General features: G+C 61.9%; 1 protein-coding gene and 1 long non-coding RNA gene across 5 annotated transcripts; one reads left to right on the top strand and one right to left on the bottom strand.

The window, feature by feature from the left end:
• On the top strand, positions 1-27,566 carry FLNC (filamin C). 4 transcript variants are annotated; one of them, XM_045864307.3, is made up of 48 exons: positions 2-672; positions 5,079-5,327; positions 6,894-6,991; positions 7,142-7,292; positions 7,388-7,506; positions 7,717-7,794; positions 7,989-8,151; positions 8,315-8,515; positions 9,677-9,814; positions 10,211-10,337; positions 10,472-10,608; positions 10,801-10,994; positions 11,096-11,209; positions 11,806-11,949; positions 12,152-12,275; positions 12,443-12,603; positions 12,809-12,899; positions 12,988-13,157; positions 13,375-13,492; positions 13,582-13,844; positions 14,221-14,818; positions 15,473-15,646; positions 15,759-15,921; positions 16,189-16,349; positions 17,359-17,526; positions 17,612-17,735; positions 18,230-18,386; positions 18,465-18,654; positions 18,833-18,856; positions 18,975-19,222; positions 19,634-19,714; positions 20,028-20,127; positions 20,357-20,497; positions 20,710-20,838; positions 20,914-21,087; positions 21,710-21,871; positions 21,985-22,188; positions 22,644-22,796; positions 22,897-23,019; positions 23,104-23,343; positions 23,515-23,784; positions 23,885-24,022; positions 24,231-24,346; positions 24,898-25,030; positions 25,125-25,301; positions 25,479-25,697; positions 26,317-26,526; positions 26,651-27,566. In XM_045864307.3, the coding sequence occupies exons 1-48, from the start codon at positions 318-320 to the stop codon at positions 26,836-26,838; spliced, it is 8,160 nt and encodes a 2,719-aa protein (XP_045720263.1). In that variant the 5' UTR covers positions 2-317; the 3' UTR covers positions 26,839-27,566. The 4 variants fall into 4 exon arrangements, with proteins under 4 accessions (XP_064431044.1, XP_064431045.1, XP_045720263.1 ...); XM_064574974.1 differs by lacking the exon at positions 9,677-9,814 and having other exon boundaries at positions 1-672; XM_064574975.1 differs by lacking the exon at positions 15,473-15,646 and having other exon boundaries at positions 1-672.
• Positions 21,197-26,317, bottom strand: LOC135362072 (uncharacterized). The gene is made up of 4 exons (XR_010406395.1): positions 25,801-26,317; positions 23,081-24,378; positions 21,296-21,462; positions 21,197-21,211 (listed from the first exon to the last, which is right to left on the bottom strand). It is a non-coding gene; the product is annotated as an uncharacterized LOC135362072 (long non-coding RNA).
• Positions 27,567-27,588: the final 22 nt, after the last annotated feature.

Genomic DNA, 27,588 nt, shown 5'->3' with positions numbered 1-27,588 from the left:
GACTCGGGGGCCGCAAGCGCGGCGTGGGGGGGGCGCGGCCCCGGGGGCTTCTTAAACCCCCCGCCCCGGCCCTGCCCGCACTTCCCGAGCACCGCTCCGCCCCCGGAGGGAGAAAGAGAGAGAGAGAGAGCGCGCGGCCGAGGAGCCAAGGAGGCCCGCCGAGTCCCGCCAGCCAGGGCGCGAGAGAAGTTGCTAGCAGCGCAGCGCAGAGCGCCGAGTCCGGCGGTCGCGCCCCGACAGCGCCCCGACAGCGCCCCAGCCCCAGCCCAGCCCCAGCCCAGTAGGCAGCGCAGCCCCCGCCCCAGCCCCGCGCCAGCATGATTAACAACAGCGGCTACTCGGAGGCCGCGGGCCTCGGCCTGGGCGACGAGGTGGACGACATGCCGTCCACGGAGAAGGACCTCGCGGAGGACGCGCCGTGGAAGAAGATCCAGCAGAACACGTTCACGCGCTGGTGCAACGAGCACCTCAAGTGCGTGGGCAAGCGCCTGACCGACCTGCAGCGCGACCTCAGCGACGGACTGCGCCTCATCGCGCTGCTCGAGGTGCTCAGCCAGAAGCGCATGTACCGCAAGTTCCACCCGCGCCCCAACTTCCGCCAGATGAAGCTGGAGAACGTGTCCGTGGCCCTCGAGTTCCTCGAGCGCGAGCACATCAAGCTTGTGTCCATCGGTCAGTGCGGGCAAGCAGGGCGCGGGCGCTGCGGGGGAGGGGGACGTGACCTGAGAATGGGCCGGCCCGTGGGGGCGGCGGACACAGGTGGTGGGTGGGGGCGGGGAGCTGAGATCGGGCAGAGGGCGACCCCCTGGTACAGGGAGAGGCCCCTGGCCCCGGCTTTCCCCGTCCATCAACGCAGGCCACGAGGGCACTGCCTGCACACCGGTCTGTCCCTATAGCGGCGTCTGGGGGGGGGGGGGTCCGGGGGAGTCCAGACCTTACCGTTCCTAAGTCCTCCAGCTCAGCCTTCCCGCACACACTCCCATCAACCCGACTCGACTCATTGTCCCCTTCCTTGCCATCAGGCCATCCCAGCTCATGCTTGAGAAGACAGGGTCCGTGCCCATTACTGATTCCTGGGGGGTGTCTACTCCCTAAACAAAGCAAATAGCTTCTTTGCCTCTCAGCACCTCCACGAGGGGAGGACTGGGCTGAAGGCAGGTCCCAACCACTGCCCATGGGAGGGCTGGAGGCCGAGGGAGAGCTGGTGGCCGGGCAGGCATGGGGCTGGGGCCCTCCACAGGCATGTGCACAGCAGCTGGGTTCTGGCCCCTGGGCCAGGGCAGGCAGGGCCCAGACTCAGAAACCTAAAAAGGCACTGAGCGAGTGCAGAGAATCTTAACCCCTGCCTGTCCACCTCCTGTTTCAGCCTGCCTGGGAGGGTGCTCCCCCAAGTCCATGCCAGGCCCCAGCCCACCCGCTAGGCCCGGATTGGCTGCAGCTAACGGTCTGGGTTGAGGGGAGGGAGGAGAAGGCCTGTAGAAGGGAGGAAGTTATTGAGTGTAACCAGATTTGGAAGGTGTATCAGTGCTGGTGGGGGTGGGGAGGCACTCCAGGCTTCCAAGCCTGAGCCGGGGAGCTGAGGGTGGGCTCTGAGTGGCCAGAGGCTGCTCCTTCCCTCCCAGCCCTGCAGTGCTCCCTGCTGGCTAGGGGCCTGGGGAAGACCCCCTACGCCTGTGGTGAGCTTTTAAGAGTCTTGCTGTGATTTACACGAAAGGGCCCCTTGGGGTATACCCCAGGGCCCCAGGAGAGGAGTTTCACACAGGGTCAGGTGCCTTCCCCCACCAGGCTACCCCAGAGCCTATTCTAGATAAGTGAATGTCTGTCCACCCCCCACTCTCCCTCAGGGCATCTCTAGGCCTCCTGAATTAGCAGCTGAAGTCAGTCCGGGGCCCTTTGCCCTGTCCAGTCCCGGGCCCTTTGCCCTGTCCAGTCCCTTCTCTAGGCCTTACCCCTTCTGCCCCAATACTGCCCCCCCACCCCACCCGCTCTGGCCTGGAAATAGCCCTGCCTCCGTGACACAGCAGATGTCTCTGAGCTTTCCAGAAGGACAAGCCTGAGGACAGGGGGTGGGGGAAGGGGCCCTGGTGTTTGTAGTAGGGCTGAGGGCTACATGAGTGTGTGTGTGTGTGTGTGTGTGTGTGTGTGTTGGGGATGGTCAGAGGGTGTGTGGGGGAAGTCAGAGACAAGTCAGCTCTGGGGCTGTCATCCCCCTTGCATGCTGGGATTTGACCTACAGGACTGACTGTCCCAGGTGGGGTCTCAAGGGGAGGGCCTGCGGCCTCACCAGGACTTTATAGGAAACTGCTCAGCCCTCCCCTCCCTTCCCCACTGCGGGGGTGGCCGGCCCCTCTCCAGGCCTCATCCTTCCTGAGCGCACCTCTCCCCTCCCCTATGGCGGTGCCTGGCTCGGGGCCCCTTGGCTCAACTGTGGAGGGGCTGGCTCAGAGTAGAGGGGGAAGAAGCAAAACATGGTTTGGGGGCGGGAGGGACGCTCCTCATTCCCGGTTCCTGCTGAGAGGACAGGGAACTGTTCCCCATTTGGGCCAAGTGGCTCCCTCGCGCTGATGAGATAAGCTGTCAGCAATTCGGGGCGGGCCTGAGGCTGAGGGGGGAGGGGAGGGGGCGCCGGCAGCAGGGAGATGTGAAGGGATTCCCCACCAGGGGTGGCCTTCTGCTTCCTCTCATTCCCTCTGGCCCACGTAGCGGTGGGAAGGGACTATGGGGTGGGGGGCTCCTCTGGGCATTGTCCCAGGACTGAAATGGAGCATCTGGGCACCTGGGAGGGGGTCAGAAGGACTCCCCACTTCCCTTTCTAGGAGTGGGGTGGGAGCTGGGAGCTGAGGAGTCCACCTGAGGAAGGGGTGCTCAGCCTGGGTTGATGAGCTGTGTGCCCTTACCCCAACACCCCGACCCGGCCCCCACCACCCCCTCAACCCCTCCAAACAAAGAGGCCTAATGAGGCAGCTCTGTGCCGCAGCTGTTCCCCAGTTGCTCTTCCTTCTAGAGCCAACAGCTGAGGGAGGGGCGGGAGGGGGCAGCAGCTGGCCAGCACCTCCCTGGCCCAGGCCCTCTCTCCTCCCCCTCCACTTGAGGCCTGGGGTGGCCTCAGGGACCGCTGTCAGGCTCCTCCCACCCCTTTGGGGGTGTCCCCCAGCTGGAGAAGAAATGGTGGCTCCACGGTGTGAGGGAGGAGGCCTGACGCCTGGCTTGACGGAGCGTCTCTCTTCTGCCTGGCCTGGGGGCGGGGGCGGGTAGGGAGAGGAAGGTCATGGCTCCAGAGCCGGGCTCTAGGCCCCTCTCCTGCCCCAGGCCACAGTGGACCACTTGCTGCTTGGCCCAGGGCCAGTTACTGGGAAGAAACTTCTCCCTGAAGCAAATATGAATGACACTCCCTCCCACCCCAGCAACCTCAGGGCCTCCCTGCCAGGAATCGGGCCCCAGTTTGCAAGAAGCACTGCTGGGTGTGTGCGCCCTGGCTTTGGAGGCTGTCGGGTGGTAAGAGGCGGCAGGGCACTGGATGTCAAGACTGTGTGAAAGTCTTGTGGACCGTGTGTTTGAGAGAGCGCCCTGGAGCGCCCTGGGGCACCGGGAGGCCCGGAGTGAGTGTGTCATGGAATCTGAAAGCTGCCAAACCATTGTGCTGCAGCCGAGCCAGGGGGGGCGAGGGGGCGGGCTGGGGAGCTGCCGGGGAAGGAAGGATGAATCAGTGAAAGGGTGGGGGAGCCAAGGGGGCTAGAGCTGGAGGCCAGAGGGATGCAGAGGCTGCGATTCTGCCTCTGGGGGGCTGGTGGGGTGGGGTGGGGGGTGCTGGAGTAAGGCAGGCCTTTGGTCTCCTAACTCCTTTCTCCTAAGATCTAGAGGAGGAGGAAAAGATGTGTAAAGGGGGGTGCCTCCAGCCCCACCCTCTCCTGTCTGTCAGGCAACACCAGTAAACAAGGCTGAGTCTCCCAGCCACCCCCAGCCCCCTAAAAGTGGTGTTCAGGGAAGCTGACGGATTTCAGTCCTGCGTTGTCCTTTACAAATAAGCTGGTTTGCAAAGAGCTATATTCTAGTCCACCTCAGCTCCTGGATATTTCTCTCTGGCTGTGGAAGGAGAACTTGGTCCCCCAAATCCTGGGGAGCTGGTGCTGGTATTCCCCAAAGGAGGGGATGGGTGGGGAGTTGTGCTTCCAAGACTTGAGTCCACATGGGTGACATTCTTCCTGACTCATGTGAAATCCCACTGGCCCCAGCATTTGAAAGCATGATTTTCAAGCCTTTACCCAAAGTCTGCACTGTACCCCCTCCCTCCTTCCAGAACTTTGTTTCAAAAGCCTTTTATGGTGTTCAGAGGAGAATTTGGCTGGAGCCAGGTTAGTTCTATTCCTCTCCAAATTCAGTTTTTAAAATATTCATCCATTCAGCCAGTACTTGAGACCCTACTAAGTTCTACACTCTGAGCATAAAGAAATAAAAGTGTCTAGTGTGAAAGAAGCCAGACAAAAAGAGTACATACTATAGGATTCCATTTGTATAAAACTCTAGAAAATGCGAACTAATCCGTAGTAACCAAGGGCAGACCAGTTGTTGCCTGGGAAGGGGGGACAAGGAGGGACAGATGCAAAGAAATTTGGGGAGAGATGAATGTTTATGACATGGTGATGGTGTTACGGGCACATACTTATCCAGTTGTGTACTCGAATATGTGCAGTTTCTTGGATGTCAGGCATACCTTAATAAAACTGTTAAAAAATGAAACAAAACAGCCTCTGCCCCCAAGAGGCTTACAATCCCGGATAATTGCCCAGATGCCTGTAGCCTGATGGAGGCCCACGCATGCGCCGTTCCACAGGTGAAAGTACCTGTTGCGGGGGAAGCAGCCTCATTCCGAAGGGAGGGACCCAAAAGTGTTAGGCTTCTCGGTCCAGCCTCGTGGGAGGTGAGAATTTGGTAGGCAGAGAACGGGGCAGGTTCCAGAATCAGGAGTTCTGACCACCCCCACCACCCCACCCTCCCCCGGGCTCTAGCAGCAGCTTCAGGAGCTGAGCTGGGGAGGGCAGCCCCCTTGCTGAGCCCAGCTTGGCCTCCTTGCTCTGCAGACAGCAAGGCCATCGTGGATGGGAACCTGAAGCTGATTCTGGGTCTAATCTGGACGCTGATCCTGCACTACTCCATCTCCATGCCCATGTGGGAAGATGAGGATGACGAGGATGCCCGCAAGCAGACACCCAAACAGCGTCTGCTCGGCTGGATCCAGAACAAGGTGCCGCAGCTGCCCATCACTAACTTCAACCGCGACTGGCAGGACGGCAAGGCTCTGGGCGCCCTGGTGGACAACTGTGCCCCTGGTGAGTGGGCCGGTGGGCCCATCCTGGAGCCCTTCGCTGGTGGTACTGAGGCCTGTGCTTGTCAGAATGCATATCTCAGGGCTGGGGGAGTCGGAGTGTGGGGGCGGGGGGTGGGGGCGGAGGGGGCTTGCCCCCTGCTCCAGCCGAGAATCCAGAATCTTTGCTGGCGTCAGGCCCTGCCTGCTGGGTGTGCCAGATCCTGCAGCTGCAGCAAAAGGTTCAGAATTCCTCATTCTACAGACAAGGACACTGAGGTCCAGAGAGGGCCAGTGACTTGTCTAAGATCACACAGCTTATTTGTGACAGAACTGAACTAGAGCCCAAGGCCTCAGCTTCCTGCTCCGGGAGCTTCCTACTTTGCCACAGGGGTACAATTTCTGCTGAGCTGAGAGGACAGAAATGTGGTAGGACTTGTAGCCAGAAGGCCGGGAGCTGGACCCTGAGAAGGTTCTTCTTTGGGAGACCCTGGGAGAGGCTTGAGGAGGGGCTGAAGCTGGTGTGGCACCGCCCAGTGGCTGGTGACCCAGCCCTGCCCTCTCTCACTGTAGGTCCCGGCCTAGTCAGGTGGGGGCAGCTCAGGACCCACGAGGAGACTGAGGCATCACAGACTAGTGCCCTGCCCCACAGGCGGCTCCCTCTCTGACCATCACTGCCTAAGAAGAGAGGTTGTCTTCTCACTTGGGTGGATCAGCTCTGCTCCTAGCCCCTTGGGAAAATCCTCCCCCAGCCTAGGGTCAGCCGGGGAGCAGGGGGCGGGAGGCGGGGGCACGGCTGCCTGGGAAGCATTCCCAGCTGCTGAGCCATTGCCCACAGCTGGTGAGGCCGCCAGCAGTGAGCTCAGCTGTTCCGGCCGTCATGGATTCCAGCCTTTGAGCCGGCCCCCTCCCAACCCAGGAGCATCACCCCTTCTCCAGCTCTGGCCTGGACCAAGCACCCCCCAACCTCTGTGCCCCTTGACAGGAGTGATCTGGAGCTGCCTTAGCATTCTTCCTGTTAGGAGAGATGGGTTTTGGGTGGCCACAGAGGAGAACCCATCCTCTGAAAACGTGCCCTTAAGTGTCTCAGTTTCCCCAAGTGGTCAATGAGGAAGGAGAGGGTGTCTTATGCCCTAAAGCTGATGTGGGAAGGTCTTGGAGCTCTGGGACTTGAGGGCGGCTGTGAGAAGACCTTCTGGGGGACAGGTCAGAGGCATGTGCAGGACGGGGCCTCTGACCTCCCCTGCGCACCCCTGGGGTAGCGGGAATGAGGCTGGAGGGATGGGGGGTGTCCTCACAGGGTCTGCGCTGGGGCCTGGGCAGGCAGGAGGCCGACTGGCAGGGCTGGTGCCAGGCTGCGTCAGCCAGGGCAGAAAGGCCTCATTGTTGGTGCTAGGGAGGGCTGCCGTGCTTCTCAACAGCGATGGGCATCCCAGCCGATGGGCCACAACGTAAGGGGTCAGCAGGAACCTGGCTGCTCAGGGGCCTAGAGCGGCGTGGCGGTGGGTGTGACTCTGTCGGATGAGCAGATGCTCTGCATTCTGACTGGCAGCTTTCCCCTAATCATCGTCTCTCTCTGCCATCTCTCCAGGCCTCTGCCCTGACTGGGAGGCCTGGGACCCCAACCAGCCTGTGGAGAACGCCCGGGAGGCCATGCAGCAGGCGGATGACTGGCTCGGGGTGCCCCAGGTACATGAGCAAACGGGATGGGGGGAGAAGAGAGGGGCAAGAGGACCCAGGATGGAGGTTGGGTCTATAAGGAGGCCCAGTCAGGACGTGGGAAAGAAGTGGGGTTGCTAGGTCGAGGGCACCCTGTGACTCCATTCCTCCCCGTGGCAGGTGATTGCCCCCGAGGAGATTGTGGACCCCAACGTGGATGAGCATTCTGTCATGACCTACCTGTCCCAGTTCCCCAAGGCTAAACTCAAACCTGGTGCCCCTGTTCGCTCCAAGCAGCTGAACCCTAAGAAGGCCATTGCCTACGGGCCTGGTAGGTGTTGAGCCCCTGACCGTCTTCCCTGTGCAGCTGGGTACATCCTAGGATGGAGCTCCCTAAGTACCCCGGCTCTGCCTTCTGTCCCCCAGGCATCGAGCCCCACGGCAACACCGTGCTGCAGCCCGCCCACTTCACCGTGCAGACGGTGGATGCCGGCATGGGCGAGGTGCTGGTCTACATCGAGGACCCCGAGGGCCACACTGAGGAGGTATGGAGAGCCTCTGGGGACGAGAGGGGTTGGCATGGGCTTGGAGCCAGAGACCCACAGGCTAGCAACAGGGTGGCTGGGAGATGGCCACCAGAGCTCGCTGCATGCTGGGGGCTGAGGGGGGGGGCATCACCGTGCGGGCTGCCAGGCACTGTGGGGTCAGGAGGGGCTGCGGCCACTGTGACCTCCTGTCTTTTTCCTTCTCAATAGGCCAAGGTGGTTCCCAACAACGACAAGAACCGCACCTACGCGGTCTCCTATGTGCCGAAGGTCACTGGGCTGCACAAGGTATCTCCCTGCAGACCTTCCCCATTCCAGTCACATGCTTAGCTCTGGCCGAGTGGACCCTGCTCTCAGCTCGCACCCCCCCACCCCAGCACACTCAGCGGCCAACGTCTCCTCATCCTTGGCTCTGCTCTGCCCATCCATCCCCTCTCAGAACTGCTTTCCCTGAGAAGCTAATGCTTGCCCCCTGACCCCAGGTGACCGTGCTCTTTGCTGGCCAGAACATTGAACGCAGCCCCTTTGAGGTGAACGTGGGCATGGCCCTGGGGGATGCCAACAAGGTGTCAGCCCGTGGCCCTGGCCTGGAGCCTGTGGGCAACGTGGCCAACAAACCCACCTACTTTGACATCTACACGGCGGGTAAGAATAGGCCCGAGGTGGGTGGCAGCCCGGCAGCCCATGACCACATGGGGTGACATGGATGGGGGCCTGGGACAGAGGAGTGGGTGGGCCCAGAGCGGGGGAGCCCACAGTGGCTGTGTGTGTCTGGAGCAGGGGTGCTCACGGCCTTTGTGCACGGCAGGGGCCGGGACTGGTGATGTTGCCGTGGTGATCGTGGACCCGCAGGGCCGGCGGGACACAGTGGAGGTGGCCCTGGAGGACAAGGGAGACAGCACGTTCCGATGCACTTACAGGCCTGTGATGGAGGGGCCCCACACGGTGCATGTGGCCTTCGCCGGGGCCCCCATCACCCGCAGCCCTTTCCCTGTCCATGTGGCAGAAGGTAAAGGCCCTTCATCCCCACAGTCACCCTCACTGAGGCCAGGACACAGAATCACCCCCAAATTTTGGGTCTGAGGGTTTATGGGAATCGAAGGAGCAAATCCAGGGTGGAACGGGAGTCAGCTGAAGCTTTAAAATAGGTAGTGTAGCTGTGGAGGGGAGGGGGATAGCTCCGGAGAGACCTCATCCCGGTCATCGCTCCACACACTACCCCCGGGGAGGGTCAGGAGACCACAGTAAAGCATATCAGACAGGGGCCACCTTGGGAGGGTTGCAGGGGCATATGTGATGAGCACCCATACCCCAGGCCTCAGGTGGTGACTCCCGCCACTCGGTTCTCTCCCTGCTGCTCGGGGTCCTCGGTGCCCATCCTCCACCAGGCCAAGAAGGTGGTGCCACGTTCGTAGTATCCGGGGGAGGCGGGGCCGGCATGGCCATAGCTGACTGGCCGCATTGTGCTGTGTGGCAGGGCCCAGGCGTGTGGGACTGCCCCCCTTCCGTGGCATTCCGTGGTAGGCCCCACGTTCCGTGCCATTGCCTGCGTCCCGTGCTAGGCCTGGAGTACATGTCATTGCCGGTTTTGTGGCCCTCCCATCGGGTTCGGTGCCATTTGATGTGTTCTGTGGCAGGCCGAGATCGCCATTCTTTGGCCCGTGTTGAGCAGCAAGGTCTGGGTTCATTGCCATGGTGGCGTTCTGTGGCAGGCTGATTTCCCTGCCTTGCCTGCGATCCATGGCGGGCTTCATGCTGTGTTGGATCTGTGGCCTTGCTCAGTGTGTTGTGGCATGACTTAGTCCTAAAGCTGCTGTGGTGGGTCTGACTGAGAAGGATTAGGCGGCTCTAGGTGGGTGCCTCTGGGTGGTTTGGACCCCCCCTTTACCTCCCCCTCCCCGGGTCTGCTCGCCCGTGCTGTGTGCCATAGTCTGAGAAGTCCAGCAGGAAGGGTTTCTTGTGGCCGGCTCCCCGTCCAGCATGGCTCCCAAGGGCCCCAGGAGTGTCAGGGGCTCCAGGGAGTGCTAGGGAGGGCGGATGGCATGAGGCCCGAGCTTGTGCCTGTGCGAGTCAGTGAGACTATGCCCAGCGAGGTGGGGGAGGAGTGGTGAGGGGCTGAGGCTGTGTCTCAGGCCCCTCAGCACCCCTAATCTTCTCTCTCCAACCCCAGCCTGTAACCCCAACGCCTGCCGCGCCTCTGGGCGGGGCCTGCAGCCCAAGGGTGTGCGTGTGAAAGAGGTGGCTGACTTCAAGGTGTTCACTAAGGGTGCCGGCAGTGGGGAGCTCAAGGTCACAGTCAAGGGGCCGAGTGAGTGCCAGGGCCCAGGACTGGGGAGTGGGAGAGCAGGGAGGAAATCTGGCCAGTGGGGCTGATTCCCTGAGGGCAGTGACAGCCGCACCATGCCCCCCCTGGAGAGACTCCAAAGAGAAGCTGCCCACAGGCACCATGGGGCCTTAGGCCCATTGTCTCCTCTCTTGCTTCAGTTTCCCGACTGCAAGCTGGGAATGATCCTCTTCCCCTTACCTGCTACCCCGGCTGTCATGCACAGGGAGGACATGAGGTCCCTGCCTGAGTTTCAGCCCTGCCTATTAGGAGGACTGCCCTCAGGGTGGGCCTGGGTCCCTAGGGCTTCTTGAGGGGATTGAGGAACTGTGACTCCCAGACTGTTGATCACACCCCCTTCTCTGACCCCCATCCCCCCAGAGGGCACAGAGGAGCCGGTGAAGGTGCGGGAGGCTGGGGATGGTGTGTTCGAGTGTGAGTACTACCCTGTGGTGCCTGGGAAGTACGTGGTGACCATCACATGGGGCGGCTATGCCATCCCCCGCAGGTAAGCCATGCACCCCGGGCTTTCCTGTGTGGGCCCTCATGGGGCGGGAGGAGGAAGAGGGGCTGCTGACACTCTGGGGGGTTACCTCTAGCAGAGTGCTTCCTGGCATGGACACCAGGTCCCTCTTTGCCCAGCCCTTTTGAGGTACAGGTGAGCCCAGAGGCAGGAGCACAGAAGGTACGGGCCTGGGGTCCCGGACTAAAAACGGGCCAGGTGGGCAAGTCAGCCGACTTCGTGGTGGAGGCCATCGGCACGGAGGTGGGGACGCTGGGTAAGTGGCCGGGTGGTAGCAGCTGGGAATGCTGGGGAGTGGTGTGATGGAGGGGACGTGGGAAGTGACGGGGGCCAGGAGGTGGGAATGTTGGGTAGCATGAGACCGAGTGGGACATTGGGGCAACTGAGGGGGTGATGGAGTGTCCGAGCTGCCTCTCGCGCCCTCTGATCTTCCCTACCTCGTGCACAGGCTTCTCCATTGAGGGGCCCTCGCAGGCCAAGATCGAGTGTGATGACAAGGGCGATGGCTCCTGCGATGTGAGGTACTGGCCCACAGAGCCCGGGGAGTACGCCGTGCATGTCATCTGTGACGACGAGGACATCCGAGACTCGCCCTTCATTGCCCACATCCAGCCGGCCGCACCTGACTGTTTCCCAGACAAGGTGCGGTCCGGCGACTGCACGCCAGGCCCAGGACGGGGCAGGGGTGGGAGGGGGCTCTCCTCCAGTCCCTGACCTAGCCCTCTGCTCCTCCCCCTGCACAGGTCAAGGCCTTTGGGCCCGGCCTGGAGCCCACTGGCTGCATCGTGGACAAGCCTGCGGAGTTCACCATTGATGCCCGCGCCGCCGGCAAGGGAGACCTGAATCTGTATGCCCAGGTGGGGCACTCACTGCCCAGTCCTGCCACCCCCATTGCCCTGGGCAGGAACCCTGGGAGGGTGGGGGCAGATGAGTGGCAAAGCAAATTGTAACATCGCAGGACTGACTCTCTCATGGATCCAGAAGAACTATGGGAAACTTAAAATTTTGTGTTTCCTGGTGATGATCTCAACATATTTTACCAAAAGTATATTTTGTTGCACTAATAATTTTTCAACTGAAAGATGGTTTGATTCAGACGTTGGCTTCCCAAATCAGTTTTTCAAACTGGTGTCCACTAATCTCTAAATTAATGAATGTATTCTTGGGTCCGAGAGGATGATTTTTCTCTAAAATGTTCACTGTTCAACTTTAGAAACGTGGATTTAGCCCAGCCTCTCCCCCACTAACACCTCTCAGCTGCCTAGGCTGGGAGGCCAGGCCACCCAGATGTTTTTGAGCCAGATCTCTAGGCTCCCAGGGTGTGCTGTGACCCGGGGCTCCTTTGGCCTGAGGTCGGAGGCAGTGGGTAAGGAGGGCCACCTGAGGCCAGCAGAGGGCGCCAGTGCTCTGAGGAGGCGGGAGCCCTTTAAGGCTTTGCTTGGTGATCCCACAGGACGCTGATGGCTGTCCTGTCAACATCACGGTCATCCCGAATGGCGACGGCACCTTCCGCTGCTCCTACGTGCCCACCAAACCCATTAAACACACCATCATCATCTCCTGGGGAGGTGTCAACGTGCCCAAGAGCCCCTTCCGGGTGCGTCTCCTATCCTGCCCCTGGCCGCCTGGGTCCCAGAGGGAGGGTGGAGCCCCCCCTGTACAGGAGGGCCCTTGTCACCACTTCCCACCTCACCACCCACAGAGGCTAAGACTGGTCCCACTAAGGCTGAACTGGCAGTGCTGGGGAAGGGGGCCTTGTGGGAAGGGCACTGTGCTGAGCATTGACCCCCTGCCCGCAGGTAAACGTGGGAGAAGGCAGTCACCCTGAGCGGGTGAAGGTGTATGGCCCAGGCGTGGAGAAGACAGGCCTCAAGGCCAATGAGCCCACCTACTTCACGGTGGACTGCAGTGAGGCTGGGCAAGGTGCGCCTGGCTGTGGCTGGGGGGCGGGGGTGGCCTGGGGTGGGGTCTGGGTTGGTGGGGCTCCTGCTCCGGCTAGATCCTGTTTCTGGGCGGAGTTCGAGTGGGACTAATTAAGTGCGGGAGGCTGTTGAGACCCCACTCATGGCCTTGTGCCTGCCTCCCCTCAGGGGACGTGAGTATTGGCATCAAGTGCGCCCCTGGCGTCGTGGGCCCTGCAGAAGCTGACATCGACTTCGACATCATCAAGAATGACAATGACACCTTCACAGTCAAGTACACACCCCCAGGAGCTGGCCGCTACACCATTATGGTGCTGTTTGCCAACCAGGTACCCCACCCTCGGCTTTGGCCGTCACCGGTAGCCTGCACCCTCCGAGTCTAACTGACACGCTGTCATGTGGGGACAAGTTCGCAGCCATCGACGGGGCACTTCTTGGGTGCGGACAGTGTGCCTGCTGCAGGAGGCACAAAGGGCGGGGGGCTCTCTCAGAAGCTGCCTCTGCCCACCCTCACCAAGGCTTTCTTCCATCCAGGAGATCCCTGCCAGCCCCTTCCACATTAAGGTGGACCCATCCCATGATGCCAGCAAGGTCAAGGCTGAGGGCCCTGGGCTGAACCGTACAGGTAGGTGTCTGGGCAGGGGCTGGGCCAGGCTGCAGTTGGGGCTGGGCGTCCGCCAGGCCCTCACCGCCATCTCGGCTGGGCCCCCCAGGTGTGGAAGTTGGGAAGCCCACTCACTTCACGGTGCTGACCAAGGGAGCCGGCAAGGCCAAGCTGGATGTGCACTTCGCTGGGGCCGCCAAGGGCGAGGCTGTGCGCGACTTTGAAATCATTGACAACCATGACTACTCCTACACTGTCAAGTACACGGCCGTCCAGCAGGTGTGTCCCACCCCCTCCCCGCCTCACCTGTCCTGGCTGACAGGGTCCTGCATCTCCTTCCTCCAGTCTCCTAGGGCCTCTTCTGAGTGTCGGCCCCTTTCCTGCCGCCCCTCCTCTCTGGCCATGCCCTTCTGAGCCTCAGGTCCACCTTGGCCACGGGCATGTTGCCAGGCTGTGTCTAAGCCACCCAGTTCGGACCTCCTCTTGTACCCAACAGGGCAACATGGCAGTGACAGTGACCTATGGTGGGGACCCTGTCCCCAAGAGCCCCTTTGTGGTGAATGTGGCGCCCCCGTTGGACCTGAGCAAAGTCAAAGTTCAAGGCCTGAACAGCAGTAAGTGGGGCAGGAGCTGGCCCAGAAGTGACGGGTATCGTGGGGTGGGCCGGAGCCTCTGTTCATTGCGCCCCTCGCCCTCTCCGCAGAGGTGGCCGTGGGGCAGGAACAGGCGTTCTCCGTGAACACACGTGGGGCTGGCGGTCAGGGCCAGCTGGATGTGCGGATGACCTCACCTTCCCGTCGGCCCATCCCTTGCAAGCTGGAGCCCGGGGGTGGGGCCGAAACCCAGGCCGTGCGCTACATGCCCCCCGAGGAGGGACCCTACAAGGTGGACATCACCTACGATGGTCACCCAGTGCCTGGCAGCCCCTTTGCTGTGGAGGGTGTCCTGCCCCCTGACCCGTCCAAGGTGAGGAGATAGGAGCTGGAGGGAGCTGGGATTTGGGGGTTTACAAGGAAGATGGAGGAATCACAGGGCCAGAGGCCAGAGGGCCCATGTTTCTGGAGTGAGTGCAGTCAAGGACCCAAGGCCAAGCGATCCTCCGTCCTGGGACCTGCCTTTGAGACAGCTTAGTTATTAGGAGCGTGGCCTTTGATCGTACCTGGGTTTGAATTCCAGGTTTGATCTGTCTGCCTCCACTTCCTCATTTGGAATTGTTATAATCAGGACTCAGTCTGTAGTAGCTGCTACATTAAAAGGTGCTTAGCTGGGGGGGGGGAGCCCTGAAGACCAAGCATGGGAGGGGCCGGATGTGAGGAACCCATATCCCTGCCCTTCTCCCTAGGTCTGTGCTTATGGGCCTGGTCTCAAGGGTGGACTGGTAGGCACCCCAGCACCCTTCTCCATCGACACCAAGGGGGCTGGCACAGGTGGCCTGGGGCTGACGGTGGAGGGCCCCTGCGAGGCCAAGATCGAGTGCCAGGACAATGGTGATGGTTCATGTGCTGTCAGCTACCTGCCCACGGAGCCGGGCGAGTACACCATCAACATCCTGTTTGCCGAAGCCCACATCCCCGGCTCGCCCTTCAAGGCCGCCATCCGGCCTGTGTTCGACCCGAGCAAGGTGCGGGCCAGTGGGCCAGGCCTGGAGCGCGGCCAGGCTGGCGAGGCAGCCACCTTCACTGTGGACTGCTCTGAGGCGGGCGAGGCTGAGCTGACCATTGAGATCCTGTCGGACGCCGGCGTCAAGGCCGAGGTCCTGATCCACAACAATGCCGACGGCACCTACCACATCACCTACAGCCCTGCCTTTCCGGGCACCTACACCATTACCATCAAGTATGGCGGGCACCCTGTCCCCAAATTCCCTACCCGCGTCCATGTGCAGCCTGCTGTTGACACCAGTGGAATCAAGGTCTCGGGGCCCGGGGTGGAGCCTCATGGTGAGTGAGAGGAGGAGACAGGGAGCCATCAGCAGGAGCGAGGGAAGCAGGGCTGAGGGCTTGGGGGGGGGGCCAAGGCCGGGTGAACGGAGGGTTTGGGGGCAGCCTTGGAGTCCTTAGGGCTCAGATACCCCAGAGAAGGAACCAAGGACCAGGGGCTGGGCACAGAGCTTTGCCTCTGCTCACGCGGCAAAACTGTCTGCCCATGTGCATCTTTCTGGGGAGATGCTAGCTTTCTCAGATCACGTCCCTGACCTGAAAAAGCTACGGACCCCGCTGGAGCAAGTACAGAGGGAAAGTTTTGGGGCAGAGGGTCAGGAGACCGTTCAGCTCTGTTCAGTAAATGTGAGTGGCCACCTGCTGGGGGCCAGCCACTGGCTAGGCATGGTTGGGGGGAGGTATAGGGAGACAGAAGACCCAGACCCACCCTTGAGGCTGTGGGGCACCTGAGGGGAATATCACAGGATGGTGATGGGAACAAAGCAGGGGCAGGGGGAGATTGGCCTGGAGTGCACAGGGGTGCAGAGGGGGGCTGGGCTGGGAAGTAGCAGGTGGATAGGAGGAACAGCTTGGGAGTTGGGGAGGGTGGAGGCATGAGTGACTATGGGAAAGCCGCCCCTGACCCACACTGAGTGTTCCTCTCCTGGGACCCAGGTGTCCTGCGTGAGGTGACCACTGAGTTCACTGTGGATGCAAGATCCCTAACAGCCACGGGTGGGAACCATGTGACCGCGCGTGTGCTCAACCCCTCGGGTGCTAAGACGGACACCTATGTGACGGACAATGGGGACGGCACCTACCGAGTGCAGTACACAGCCTATGAGGAGGGTGAGGGCCCGGGCTGAGTGGGGGAGGGCAGGGGTCTGATCACTGCACTCAGTGTGGCTGCGGTGCTGGGGGCCGCGCATGCCCTGACTTGCTCTGTGCGGCCGGCTTCCAGGTGTGCATCTGGTGGAGGTGCTGTACGATGATGTCGCCGTGCCCAAGAGCCCCTTCAGAGTGGGCGTGACTGAGGGCTGTGACCCCACCCGCGTGCGGGCCTTCGGGCCAGGCCTGGAGGGTGGCTTGGTCAACAAGGCCAACCACTTCACCGTGGAGACCAGGTATCCACCCCCTTTCCTAATCTGGACACTGAGGCTGTGGCCCCCCTGATCCCAGCCCCTTGCCCTTCTCCTTTGCCCTCCCGTGTGTGCCTCATCCCATCTTCTCTCAAGGGTGACCAGGAGCAAACCTCCCCCAGTGTTTCAGATCAATCCCTGTAGCTGGGCCCCTGGCAGCCTCCCCTCCTTCCTCCGCCCACCCCATTCAGCCACTCTTCCCCCTCCCCACTCACTGTCACTAGCAGAGCTGATGAGGGTGTTACCTTGCAGGGGAGCTGGCACTGGAGGCCTAGGCCTAGCCATCGAGGGCCCCTCGGAAGCCAAGATGTCCTGCAAGGACAACAAAGACGGCAGCTGTACCGTGGAGTACATCCCCTTCACACCCGGAGACTACGACGTCAACATCACCTTTGGGGGGCGGCCCATCCCAGGTGCGTGCGGAGGATGGTGGGTGGCTCGGGGAGGCAGCCGAGGATGTTGGGGCCACAGCCAAGAGGCAGGGCGGGGCTTGCTGTTGACCCCACAGCCCCTCCAGTTCCTTCTGCCAGGCCCGGAGCTGGCATCCTACAGGCCAGACCTCCTGGGTCCGGTGCTCAGACACAGTCCGCGTGCCTGGCTCAGCGCCGGTGGCCTCACGCCTTCTCGCTCTGTCTGCAAAGCAGGCCCTGCTCCCCGCAGGGCTGGCTGCCTCCGCGGGTCCCGCCTTCGTGACTGCAGTGCTCGGGCATGCTGCAATTGGACATTTTCCCCCACCTTTTCTTTTTTTTTTTTAAAGATTTTATTTATTTATTTGAGACAGAGAATGAGAGACAGAGAGCATGAGAGGGAAGAGGGTCAGAGGGAGAAGCAGACTCCCTGCCGAGCAGGGAGCCCGATGCGGGACTCGATCCCGGGACTCCAGGATCATGACCTGAGCCGAAGGCAGTCGCTTAACCAACTGAGCCACCCAGGCGCCCCCCCCCCCTTTTCTAATTTCACACGGTCAAAAGTGGGTTTTATTATTTTTTAAAGATTTTATTTATTCATTTGAGACCGAGAGAGAGAGAACATGAGCAGGGGAGAGGGAGAAGCAGACTTCCCGCTGAGCTGGGAGCCTGACATGAGGCTCGATCCCAGGACCTGGAGATCACGACCTGAGCCGAAGGCAGATGCTTAACTATCTGAACCACCTAGGTGCCCCCAAAGTGGATTTTTTTTTTAAAATCAGTTTTTAGCATTTTATTTAGGAAGGACTTCTTCCAGGCCTGCCCAGCCTCGGTCTACAGCCAAGTTTATCTATCCCTGTTTACAATTTCTTAGCAAGTTCTTAAGCATTTGCATAAGTTGGTCTGGCCTCCCTCGGGTGCTTCAGAGGCAGGGAAGACCTCCTTCTACCGGCTTCCTCAGTGTCCGAGATCTTCCCTGGCAGGTGGGTAGGGGCTGATGTCCTTCTCCTCGCAGGGAGCCCATTCCGGGTGCCGGTGAAGGATGTGGTGGACCCTGGGAAGGTGAAGTGCTCGGGGCCAGGGCTGGGGGCTGGTGTCAGGGCCCGGGTGCCCCAGACCTTCACCGTGGACTGCAGCCAAGCCGGCCGAGCCCCGCTGCATGTGGCCGTGCTGGGCCCCACAGGTACAGAATGTCCGGGGCAGGGTGGAAGGAGGGGCGGGAGGACGGGGCGCCAGGAGGCTCTGCTGACCCTGCCCCCCTTGCCCAGGTGTGGCCGAGCCCGTGGAGGTGCTAGACAATGGAGGTGGCACCCACACTGTCCACTACACCCCAGCCACCGATGGGCCCTACACGGTAGCCGTCAAGTATGCCGACCAGGAGGTGCCACGCAGGTGAGAACTACTTTGGGGCTCCCATGCCGTGGCCAAACCCACTTCTCCCAGGGCCACACCTACAGGCCCCTGCCAGGGCCCTGGGGGTGCCCCTTCCACCTGTCTTGGCCTCCTCTGGCCTCGGTCTCAGCCAGCCCAGCCTGCTCTTCCTTGGGGCTCCCTGCCTGTCGCCACAGAGGGGCAGCACAGCTCCGGGGGCTCTCCTTGGGCCGGGCTCTCCCACCGCGTAGCTGCACAATTAGTGCCTTGGGAGAAGGCCGGTGGGGAGGGGGGAGAAGGCAGCCTGCTGCACCCTCCTCTTTAAACCAACCACAGCGTCTTGCTGCGGAATGCAGAAATGCTCAGGCTCCATCCCGGCCATCGAGCAGCCCTCCCACAAAACTCAGGATGTGGTCTGTTCCTCTTCCCTGCCCCACAGAATCCTCCCTCCTTATGTCTGTGGGGAGGACTCCCCCGAGACCCCAGCCAACTGTCCATTCTTTCTGCCCCTCAAGCCCCTTCAAGATCAAGGTGCTTCCTGCCCACGATGCCAGCAAGGTGCGGGCCAGTGGCCCCGGCCTCAACGCCTCCGGCATCCCCGCCAGCCTGCCCGTGGAGTTCACCATTGACGCGCGGGATGCCGGGGAGGGTTTGCTCACCGTCCAGATCCTGGTGAGTCCGTGCTGTGGAGCCCATCTCCCTGGTCAGGCTCCGGGCACAGGCAGACCCTGACCTCTGCATCTCTCCCAGGACCCTGAGGGAAAGCCCAAGAAGGCCAACATCCGAGACAACGGGGATGGCACGTACACCGTGTCCTACCTGCCAGACATGAGTGGCCGGTATACCATCACCATCAAGTACGGCGGCGACGAGATCCCCTACTCGCCCTTCCGCATCCATGCCCTGCCCACCGGGGATGCCAGCAAGTGTCTTGTCACAGGTGGGTGCGCTCTCCACGTCCTCTGCCCCTGCTCGCTGTCGAGTCCCCCTCACAGCTCTTCCAGGTCCCTGGCCCAGTCCCTAGGGGACTGCCGGTCAGCAAGCCCACCTGACCCACCCCCCCCCCCCGCCCCCTGCCCCCCACGGCCGTATGGCCTCACACTCTTCTCTGTTTCCAGTGTCCATTGGAGGCCATGGCCTGGGTGAGTGCCCTTTCTCTTCTTGCTGTGGGCCGAGGTGGTGAGGGCAGCTGGGAATGGAGAGGGACTGGGCACAGCACCCCCCGCCCAAGACCCTCAACCTGGCTCTCCTGGGTGGCAGGTGCCTGCCTAGGACCCCGCATCCAGATCGGGGAGGAGACCGTGATCACGGTGGATGCCAAGGCGGCAGGCAAAGGCAAGGTGACATGCACAGTGTCCACGCCGGATGGGGCGGAGCTCGACGTGGACGTGGTCGAGAACCACGATGGTACCTTTGACATCTACTACACAGCGCCCGAGCCGGGCAAGTACGTCATCACGATCCGCTTTGGAGGCGAGCACATCCCCAACAGCCCCTTCCACGTGCTGGTAAGCTCCAAGGCCCTGGACGGTGGCTGGGGAGACGGGCCCTGTTAGCAGCAGCGAGAAAGCCCAGAACCCGCCCCCACGTCTGATGGATTCTGGAGTCAAGCCTTCGGGTCCCCACGGCTTCCCAGCTTGGGAGTTGAGCACAGCCCTTGTTTCTGGCCTCTCCGGTGGTCGGTCAGATCTCTTTGGAGGAGCTGGTCATGTAGTTCTCCGACCCTCGGGCCCACAGTCCCTAGCCATGCCCCCAAGGTGGCCCTGTGGGGCGATGAAGCCCTCCAGAGGGCAAAGCTCGCAAGATAGCCATCCCGCCCCGAGGGCAGCCCAAGACCTGAGGTCCCCGGGCCATTGTCAGAGTGGGCTCTGGAGCGCTCCGGCCTGCCACAGCCCGTGCTCTCCATGCCTCGCCCCCAGGCGTGTGACCGCATGGCCCACGTGGAGGAGCCCTCTGACGTGCTGCAGCTGCGTCGGCCTAGCACCTACCCCGCGCCCTGGGTACTGCCGCCTCCCGCAGGGGCCGCGCCGCGCCCTCCTCCTGCTCCTTCATTTCCTCCTTCTAGTCCTCCGTGGCCAGGGCTGGGGCATGGTTTGGGGCCATCTTGGGGAGCAGGCGGGCATGAGGCTGGGCAGATGGGTCCCGGGGCTGAGCACGGCACCTCTTCTCTTGCAGTTGCCACGCCTCTCCTGCCGCTCTGGTTTCATCATTAACCATCTTGTTCTCTCCTCACTTTCTCGGACTTACGCTGGGACTCAGGCCAAGCTCCCCAGACCTTCCCCAGCTAATGACTGTTCCTCTCCCCTGCCGCAGGCCACGGAAGAGCCGGTGGTGCCCGCAGAGCCAATGGAGTCCATGCTGAGGCCCTTCAACCTGGTCATCCCCTTCACCGTGCAGAAAGGGGCACTCACCGGTACGGTCCTGGGGCCCTGAGGCAGGAGGGCTGGGGAGGGGGGGAGAACCTCTTCCAGGCCCAGAGAGGGGAAGCTAGCTACCCAGGGTCACCCAGCCAAGTTGGGCAGAGCTGGAACTCAGACTCAAGCCTTCTCTGCCCCAGTGCAGGCTTCGGCTCGCTGCTCTGGCTGTCTCCCGGGGCAGCAGGAGAAAAGCAGGGTCCCCTACCTAACTCTGCTACCCCGCAGGGGAGGTACGGATGCCCTCCGGGAAAACGGCCCGGCCCAACATCACCGACAACAAGGACGGCACCATCACGGTGAGGTACGCGCCCACCGAGAAAGGCCTGCACCAGATGGGGATCAAGTACGACGGCAACCACATCCCTGGTAAGTCGGGGCCGGGCTCAGAGAGGCCCACAGTGGCTTCGTTCTTGCCTGCTTTCTTTCAACAAATATTCACGGAGCAGCGGCTGTATGCAGAGACGTGCCAGCCCCTGGGGGGGCAGACTGCCATCAGTCAGGCCCTGTGACAGACAGGGAAGCTGCAGGAACGTACAGGGAGCCCTGCTCACACAGGCCCTTCTGTCTGTCTCCTTCAGGAAGCCCCCTGCAGTTCTACGTGGATGCCATTGATAGCCGCCACGTCAGTGCCTACGGGCCAGGCCTGAGCCACGGCATGGTCAACAAGCCGGCCACCTTCACCATTGTCACCAAGGACGCTGGAGAAGGTGCGGGGAGCTGGAGGCAGAGGGCTGGGGGAGGAGGAGGGCAGGACCTCTGATCTCAGCCCCCTCCCCCTTCAGGAGGTCTGTCCCTGGCCGTGGAGGGCCCGTCCAAGGCCGAGATCACCTGCAAGGACAACAAGGACAGCACCTGCACTGTGTCCTACCTGCCCACGGCGCCCGGAGACTACAGCATCATCGTGCGCTTTGATGACAAGCACATCCCCGGAAGCCCCTTCACGGCCAAGATCACAGGTGGGGTGGGGGTGGGCACATGAGCCTACAGTACAAGCCCCAGCACGAGCCGGGTGGGGAAGCCCAGCATGTCCGAGTAACCCAGGGCATTAGGGTTCGCGCCCCTCCGGGTGAAAGCGGTCATCTGTGGACAAATCCAAGGAACACTCCATTCCTTAGAACACGTGAGGAGTATCCACCCCCCCCCCCATGCTTTCAAACACCTCACCTCATTTAGTCACTGATGTAACTCTTGTGAAGTTAGGGTACCGATCATCTCTTTTGGTAGATCAGGAGGCCCAGAGAGGCTGAGCAACTTGATCAGAACCACATGGCAGGCAAAGGGTCGGTGCTATCTGCTCCAGTCTAGTGTTTTGGTTCCACGAAACCACGTGACTTGCAATTAAAATACACAGATTAGGGATTGCGCCCATTCAGGCCTGAGGCACCCATGGGGCAGCTGGGGTAGTGGGCCCATCTGTCATCTTTGGCAGCCAACGTGTGACTGAAGGCCATGCTCTCGTGGGCCTTGGGCCTCTCTGCCCTGAGTGGTCCCAGCTCGCGAGTCCAGCTAGGAGGTCTCCTGAACCCGAGGACATGGCCTGCCTGGTATCCTGTCTGACACGTCAAACTCCTCCACCAGGTGATGATTCAATGCGCACGTCACAGCTGAACGTGGGCACCTCCACGGACGTGTCACTGAAGATCACCGAGAGTGACCTGAGCCTGCTGACCGCCAGCATCCGTGCCCCCTCGGGCAACGAGGAGCCCTGCCTATTAAAGCGCCTGCCCAACCGCCACATTGGTGAGTGCGGGGCCGAGGGGAGGGGCCGAGGGGGAGGAGGAAGGCCTGACAGGAGTCAGGAGGGGGGCTCTGCCAGGCGCAGGGCCCCGTGCCTGACCACCCCCTCTCCACAGGCATCTCCTTCACCCCCAAGGAAGTCGGGGAGCACGTGGTAAGCGTGCGCAAGAGCGGCAAGCACGTCACCAACAGCCCCTTCAAGATCCTGGTGGGGCCGTCTGAGATCGGGGACGCCAGCAAGGTGCGCGTCTGGGGCAAGGGCCTGTCCGAGGGACAGACCTTCCAGGTGGCGGAGTTCATCGTGGACACTCGCAATGCAGGTGCTTCTCGCCCCAGGGACCCCCGCCCCCACTCCCCACTCAGCTGGTGTTTCTAAGGAGGACTTGAACTTTCTCGCCCAGGGCCCCTTCGTCATTTCCTCCTCCCTGAACTTCCTGGCCCAGTCTCTGTGGGGATTCACATTCTGGGGTCCATTTGGGGGGGTAGTGCATGTTCCGTGTCACGTCTCTCAAATTTGAGAAAGCCCAGCTGTCCTGAGTTTCGGACTCTCCCTCACTCACTGGAACCTGAGAGGCCCACCTGAGGGACTTCCCGACACTGCCCCATCCCCAGCCCCCTGGCTCGGCGCCTGGCTCACCCCTCCTCCCGCAGAGCCCACTGTCCTCGGTGGTTATTACCCATGCTGGGCACCTGTTCCAGACAGAGCCTGGAGCGTGGGGAGGGCACAGCAGAGTGGCAGGGCCTGAGAGGGGGTGTGTCCTTGGTGTCCTGCCAGGTTACGGGGGCCTGGGGCTGAGTATTGAAGGCCCTAGCAAGGTGGACATCAACTGTGAGGACATGGAGGACGGCACGTGCAAAGTCACCTACTGCCCCACTGAGCCTGGCACCTACATCATCAACATCAAATTTGCTGACAAGCACGTGCCTGGTAAGCTTTGGGCCACCGCTGGGCAGGGAGAGGCTGCGAGGCGGTGGTCGGAGCTGCCTGATCACCCCCTCCCCTCCCCTCCCCTCCCCTCCCCTCCCAGGAAGCCCGTTCACTGTGAAGGTCACCGGCGAAGGTCGCATGAAGGAGAGCATCACCCGACGCAGACAGGCGCCCGCCATCGCCACCATCGGCAGCACCTGTGACCTCAACCTCAAGATCCCAGGTGTGACCCCGGAAGGGCCTGGGCAGGGCTCTGGGGCGGCCGGTGGGCCTGGCCCACTCACCTCTGCTGCTCTGTGTCCCCCAGGGAACTGGTTCCAGATGGTGTCTGCCCAGGAGCGCCTGACGCGCACCTTCACCCGTAGCAGCCACACGTACACCCGCACGGAGCGCACGGAGATCAGCAAGACGCGGGGCGGGGAGACCAAGCGCGAGGTGCGGGTGGAGGAGTCCACCCAGGTCGGCGGAGACCCCTTCCCCGCCGTCTTCGGGGACTTCCTGGGCCGGGAGCGCCTGGGCTCCTTCGGCAGCATCGCCCGGCAGGAGGGTAGGCATGGCTGCGCTGGGCCTTCCGTCCCCTGGGGACAGGACGGGGGGAGGCCGCAGGCGGCCGGCCGCGGGTGTTCTGGGCAGAGGAAGAGGTTTCACTGAGGAGGGAGGGGAGGTCCAAGGCTGGGAGCGGCCCCAGTGTCACCCTGACACTCCCCACTCCTTGCAGGTGAGGCCAGCTCTCAGGACATGACCGCACAGGTGACCAGCCCGTCGGGCAAGATGGAAGCCGCAGAGATTGTCGAGGGAGAAGACAGCGCGTACAGCGTGCGCTTCGTGCCCCAGGAGATGGGGCCCCACACAGTCACGGTCAAGTACCGCGGCCAGCACGTGCCTGGCAGCCCCTTTCAGTTCACTGTGGGGCCACTGGGTGAAGGCGGTGCCCACAAAGTGAGGGCTGGAGGCACAGGCCTGGAGCGAGGGGTGGCTGGCGTGCCAGGTGAGGGGCAGGTGCCAGGCGAGGGGGGTGGAGGCAGGGCGGCCGGGGGGATGGGCAGTGGTGCTGAAGAGCTGTCTCTGCCCTGCTTCCCTGTCCCCAGCCGAGTTCAGCATTTGGACCCGAGAAGCAGGTGCCGGGGGCCTGTCCATTGCTGTGGAGGGTCCCAGCAAGGCGGAGATTGCATTTGAGGACCGAAAAGATGGCTCCTGTGGGGTCTCCTATGTTGTCCAGGAACCAGGTAGGGGTCCGTGATGGAGGGGGAGCCTGGGCCTGCCTGACCTGGGCCCCTGCTTGCTCTCTGCCCCATCTTCCTCCACCCCACACCCCTGGGGCTGTGAGTCTCTCTCCCTGACCCAAGGAGCCTGTCCAGGGATGAGGCGGGTGGGTAGTGCCACCCCCCCCATCTCCCACCCAGGGGCCTGTGCTGACCAGCCTTCCCTCCCCAGGTGACTATGAGGTCTCCATCAAGTTCAACGATGAGCACATACCAGACAGTCCCTTTGTGGTGCCTGTGGCCTCCCTCTCGGATGACGCTCGCCGCCTCACCGTCACCAGCCTCCAGGTATGTGCCCGGGGGTGGGCCCCTCTGCCATCCTAAGACATGGGCAGGAGCTGAAGGCAGGTCCATGGGTTCAAGGGTTTAACAGTGACCTTGGAAGGGACAGTCAGAAGTCCCCGTCCCCCCCAGTATCTGTACAGCAGGGGGCCATGCTTCACCCCCAGGATCATCTTCACACACTCCCATCCCCAACTGGCCTCCTTGTGCTTCTTCCAGTACTTCCCATTGACCCACCTTCTCCAGGGAGCCCCCCCACCCCCAGGCCAGTCTAGGCCACACTCTTCCTTCCTCATCTGGGCCTCTGGCCTGCTTTATACTGTGAGTCTTACCTCCTCAGCCAGGACGGGGTACATCGTCTCATCCCCCACCGTGCCCAGCATAGCTGGGTGGGTCCGCCTCCCTGCAGGTGGATGCCAAGGCCATAGGCCCTGCCCCCCACCTCCCAGAGCCTTGTTGACTACCTCCCTGAGCTGGGCGCCTCCAGGCTAGGCGGGCAGCGAGAGCAGTGCTCCAGACCTTCCCAGGAGTCTGAGCACCCTCTGTGCCCTCTGCAGGAGACGGGGCTCAAGGTGAACCAGCCGGCATCCTTTGCAGTGCAGCTGAATGGTGCCCGGGGCGTGATCGATGCTCGCGTGCACACGCCCTCGGGCGCGGTGGAGGAGTGCTACGTCTCTGAGCTGGACAGTGGTGAGCTGGCCCTGGCCTTGCCCACCCGTACCAGGCCCCGCTGGGGGACGGGGAGGGGAAGAACAAAGGCCCTCACCAACTCTCTGCCCCATAGATAAGCACACCATCCGCTTCATCCCCCATGAGAACGGCGTCCACTCTATTGATGTCAAGTTCAATGGTGCCCACATCCCTGGCAGTCCCTTCAAGATCCGTGTTGGGGAGCAGAGCCAGGCTGGGGACCCAGGCTTGGTGTCAGCTTATGGTCCTGGGCTTGAGGGAGGCACTACTGGTGAGTGGCTGGGGCAGAGGGGTGGATATTGGGGTGCTCAACTTCTGGTCCTGTACCGCCCTGGCCCGGAGGGCTGAGTCCCTGCCAAGGTCGGCTGTGGGAGCCTGGGGCCCGGCCCAGCTCTGGGCCCCAAGCCCTTCCTGCCTACAGCCCATCCTTGCTACCTCTGACCCCCAGGCGTGTCATCAGAGTTCATCGTCAACACCCTGAACGCGGGCTCAGGGGCCTTGTCGGTCACCATTGATGGCCCCTCCAAGGTGCAGCTGGACTGTCGGGAGTGTCCTGAGGGCCATGTGGTCACTTACACTCCCATGGCCCCTGGCAACTACCTCATTGCTATCAAGTACGGTGGTCCCCAGCACATTGTGGGCAGCCCCTTCAAGGCCAAGGTCACAGGTGAGTGCCCTGGGTGGGGGGCATGCCTCCAGCCCGGCCTGGAGGACTCCAGTGGCCATTCACATTGGGTCACAGTCTGACCCCAAAACCACGGGCAACTTACCAGGAATAAGTGGGCCTGGTCGCACACACACCATTCTGTGCAGCCACGGAGAATCATTTTTGAAAATCAACTCTTTCCTCTTTACTGTTGCCCATCACTTGATGAATCTTTTCCCTGCAATGGCTCCCAAGCTTTAGCTTAATCTTCTGCCCTCCTGGCTTCTAGGTTTCTGCTTCCTAGAAGACAAAGCTCAGTAAATACTTAGCATGCTTTCCTTTCGGAAGCAGCGTGAAGGATTAGTTGGATACGTGTTCTTTTTAAAGCAAGACTCTTACCCTGTGACTTGGATTCCCAGACCAAGCCAGGGCGAGGGCTGGAGCCATCTGAGACCTAGGGCCTCAGGACAAGTGGAAGCTGGTGCACGCAGCCGGGCTCGCTGGGAACGCCGGGTGCCCCAGCGGGGGGAAGGGACGTGGCTCCCGCTGTTAGGGGCTGTCAGTGTGGGGGCCCAGGGCTGCAGCCTAGGGAAGGCAGGCCTCTTCCCCCAGCTCGTGCTTACCCTGCTCTGTCCCTCAGGGCCCCGGCTGTCTGGCGGCCACAGCCTTCACGAAACATCCACGGTTCTGGTGGAGACCATGACCAAGTCATCCTCCAGCCGTGGCTCCAGCTACAGCTCCATCCCTAAGTTCTCCTCAGATGCCAGCAAGGTGGTGACACGGGGCCCAGGGCTGTCCCAGGCCTTTGTGGGCCAGAAGAACTCCTTCACCGTGGACTGCAGCAAAGCAGGCATGCTGAGGGAGGAGAGGGGTGGTTTCCTAGGGTGGGCAAGGGCACAGGGACACAGGGGGTGGGGGGTCCCGAGGGGCTGTGGGCCCCTGGGGTGACCCAGCCCCTTCTGTCTCCTCTCCAGGCACCAACATGATGATGGTAGGCGTGCACGGGCCCAAGACCCCCTGTGAGGAGGTCTATGTGAAGCACATGGGGAACCGGGTTTACAACGTCACCTACACCGTTAAGGAGAAAGGGGACTACATCCTCATTGTCAAGTGGGGCGACGAAAGTGTCCCCGGAAGCCCCTTCAAAGTCAATGTGCCCTGAATCCCAGAAGCGCCTCCCCCAGCCTCGGCCCCTGCCTCCGGCCAGCCCGTGCACGCGCACACACATGCGCACACACACACAAATTCCACACCTAGATGCACACGCTCAGAATCAGACCGCAAACACCCGCCCTGGGGTGTGGGACGGGCGGCTCAGCCTCCCCGCCATGCCCCCAGGGCTTGGGGGGGCCTTACCTGTCTCAGGGCAGCGCTCCTCCTGGCCAGTGTGACGCGAGGGTGGGCTGGGGGTCGGGAGGGGGTCAGGGAAGCCCCGAGTTTTCTGGTGGGGCTGAGGCCAGCGGGGAAGCATGTGTTTGGGGGTGTCTGCGTGTGTGAGAGAGGTCACCCTCAAACCGCACTGCCGGCCAGACCACCTTGCTGCTAAGGACCGGGTCTGGCCCCTTGGGGGCCACAACCCCAGAGCGTTAAGGACTTGGAGAAGAAAGCACAACCGGAGGAGAAAACAGACCCAGACCCAGCAGCGCTGGACGTGGCCTGGCCCCGGGCGGTTTCTAGCTGCCCAGCCAGGCTTCCTGGAGGACTGCTTTCTCTCTCTCTCTCTCTCGCTCTTTTTTTTTTTTTTTTACGGTTGCACAGCTCTGCCCCGTGGGGGGCCTTTTTTACACACTGCGAGGCCCAGCTTTCTGGGGGGACTTTTGCACAAATCATGTGGCTCTGCCGGGAGTCGCTTACGTGGAAAACTCCAAATAAAGTGTGGCCTGTCGCAGAGGCTTGGCTGTTGTCATGCACG

This window comes from Mirounga angustirostris, unplaced genomic scaffold, assembly GCF_029215605.1.
Source record: "Mirounga angustirostris isolate CCGP_5_RB_7025 unplaced genomic scaffold, mMirAng1.0.hap1 SCAF_12, whole genome shotgun sequence".
Classification (NCBI taxonomy): Eukaryota; Metazoa; Chordata; class Mammalia; order Carnivora; family Phocidae; genus Mirounga; species Mirounga angustirostris.
Note: the sequence above shows the minus strand (reverse complement) of the source record. Positions and strands in the feature narration are given on the sequence as shown.

What these genes read in the sequence shown, in the direction of transcription:
- FLNC (XM_045864307.3), top strand. Translation starts at nt 318, where the DNA reads ATGATTAACAACAGCGGCTACTCGGAGGCCGCGGGCCTCGGCCTGGGC. An exon ending in GTACACAGCCTATGAGGAGG is followed by an intron (nt 15,647 to 15,758) that starts GTGAGGGCCCGG and finishes GCCGGCTTCCAG; the next exon opens with GTGTGCATCTGGTGGAGGTG. An exon ending in GACCAGGAGGTGCCACGCAG is followed by an intron (nt 17,736 to 18,229) that starts GTGAGAACTACT and finishes CTGCCCCTCAAG; the next exon opens with CCCCTTCAAGATCAAGGTGC.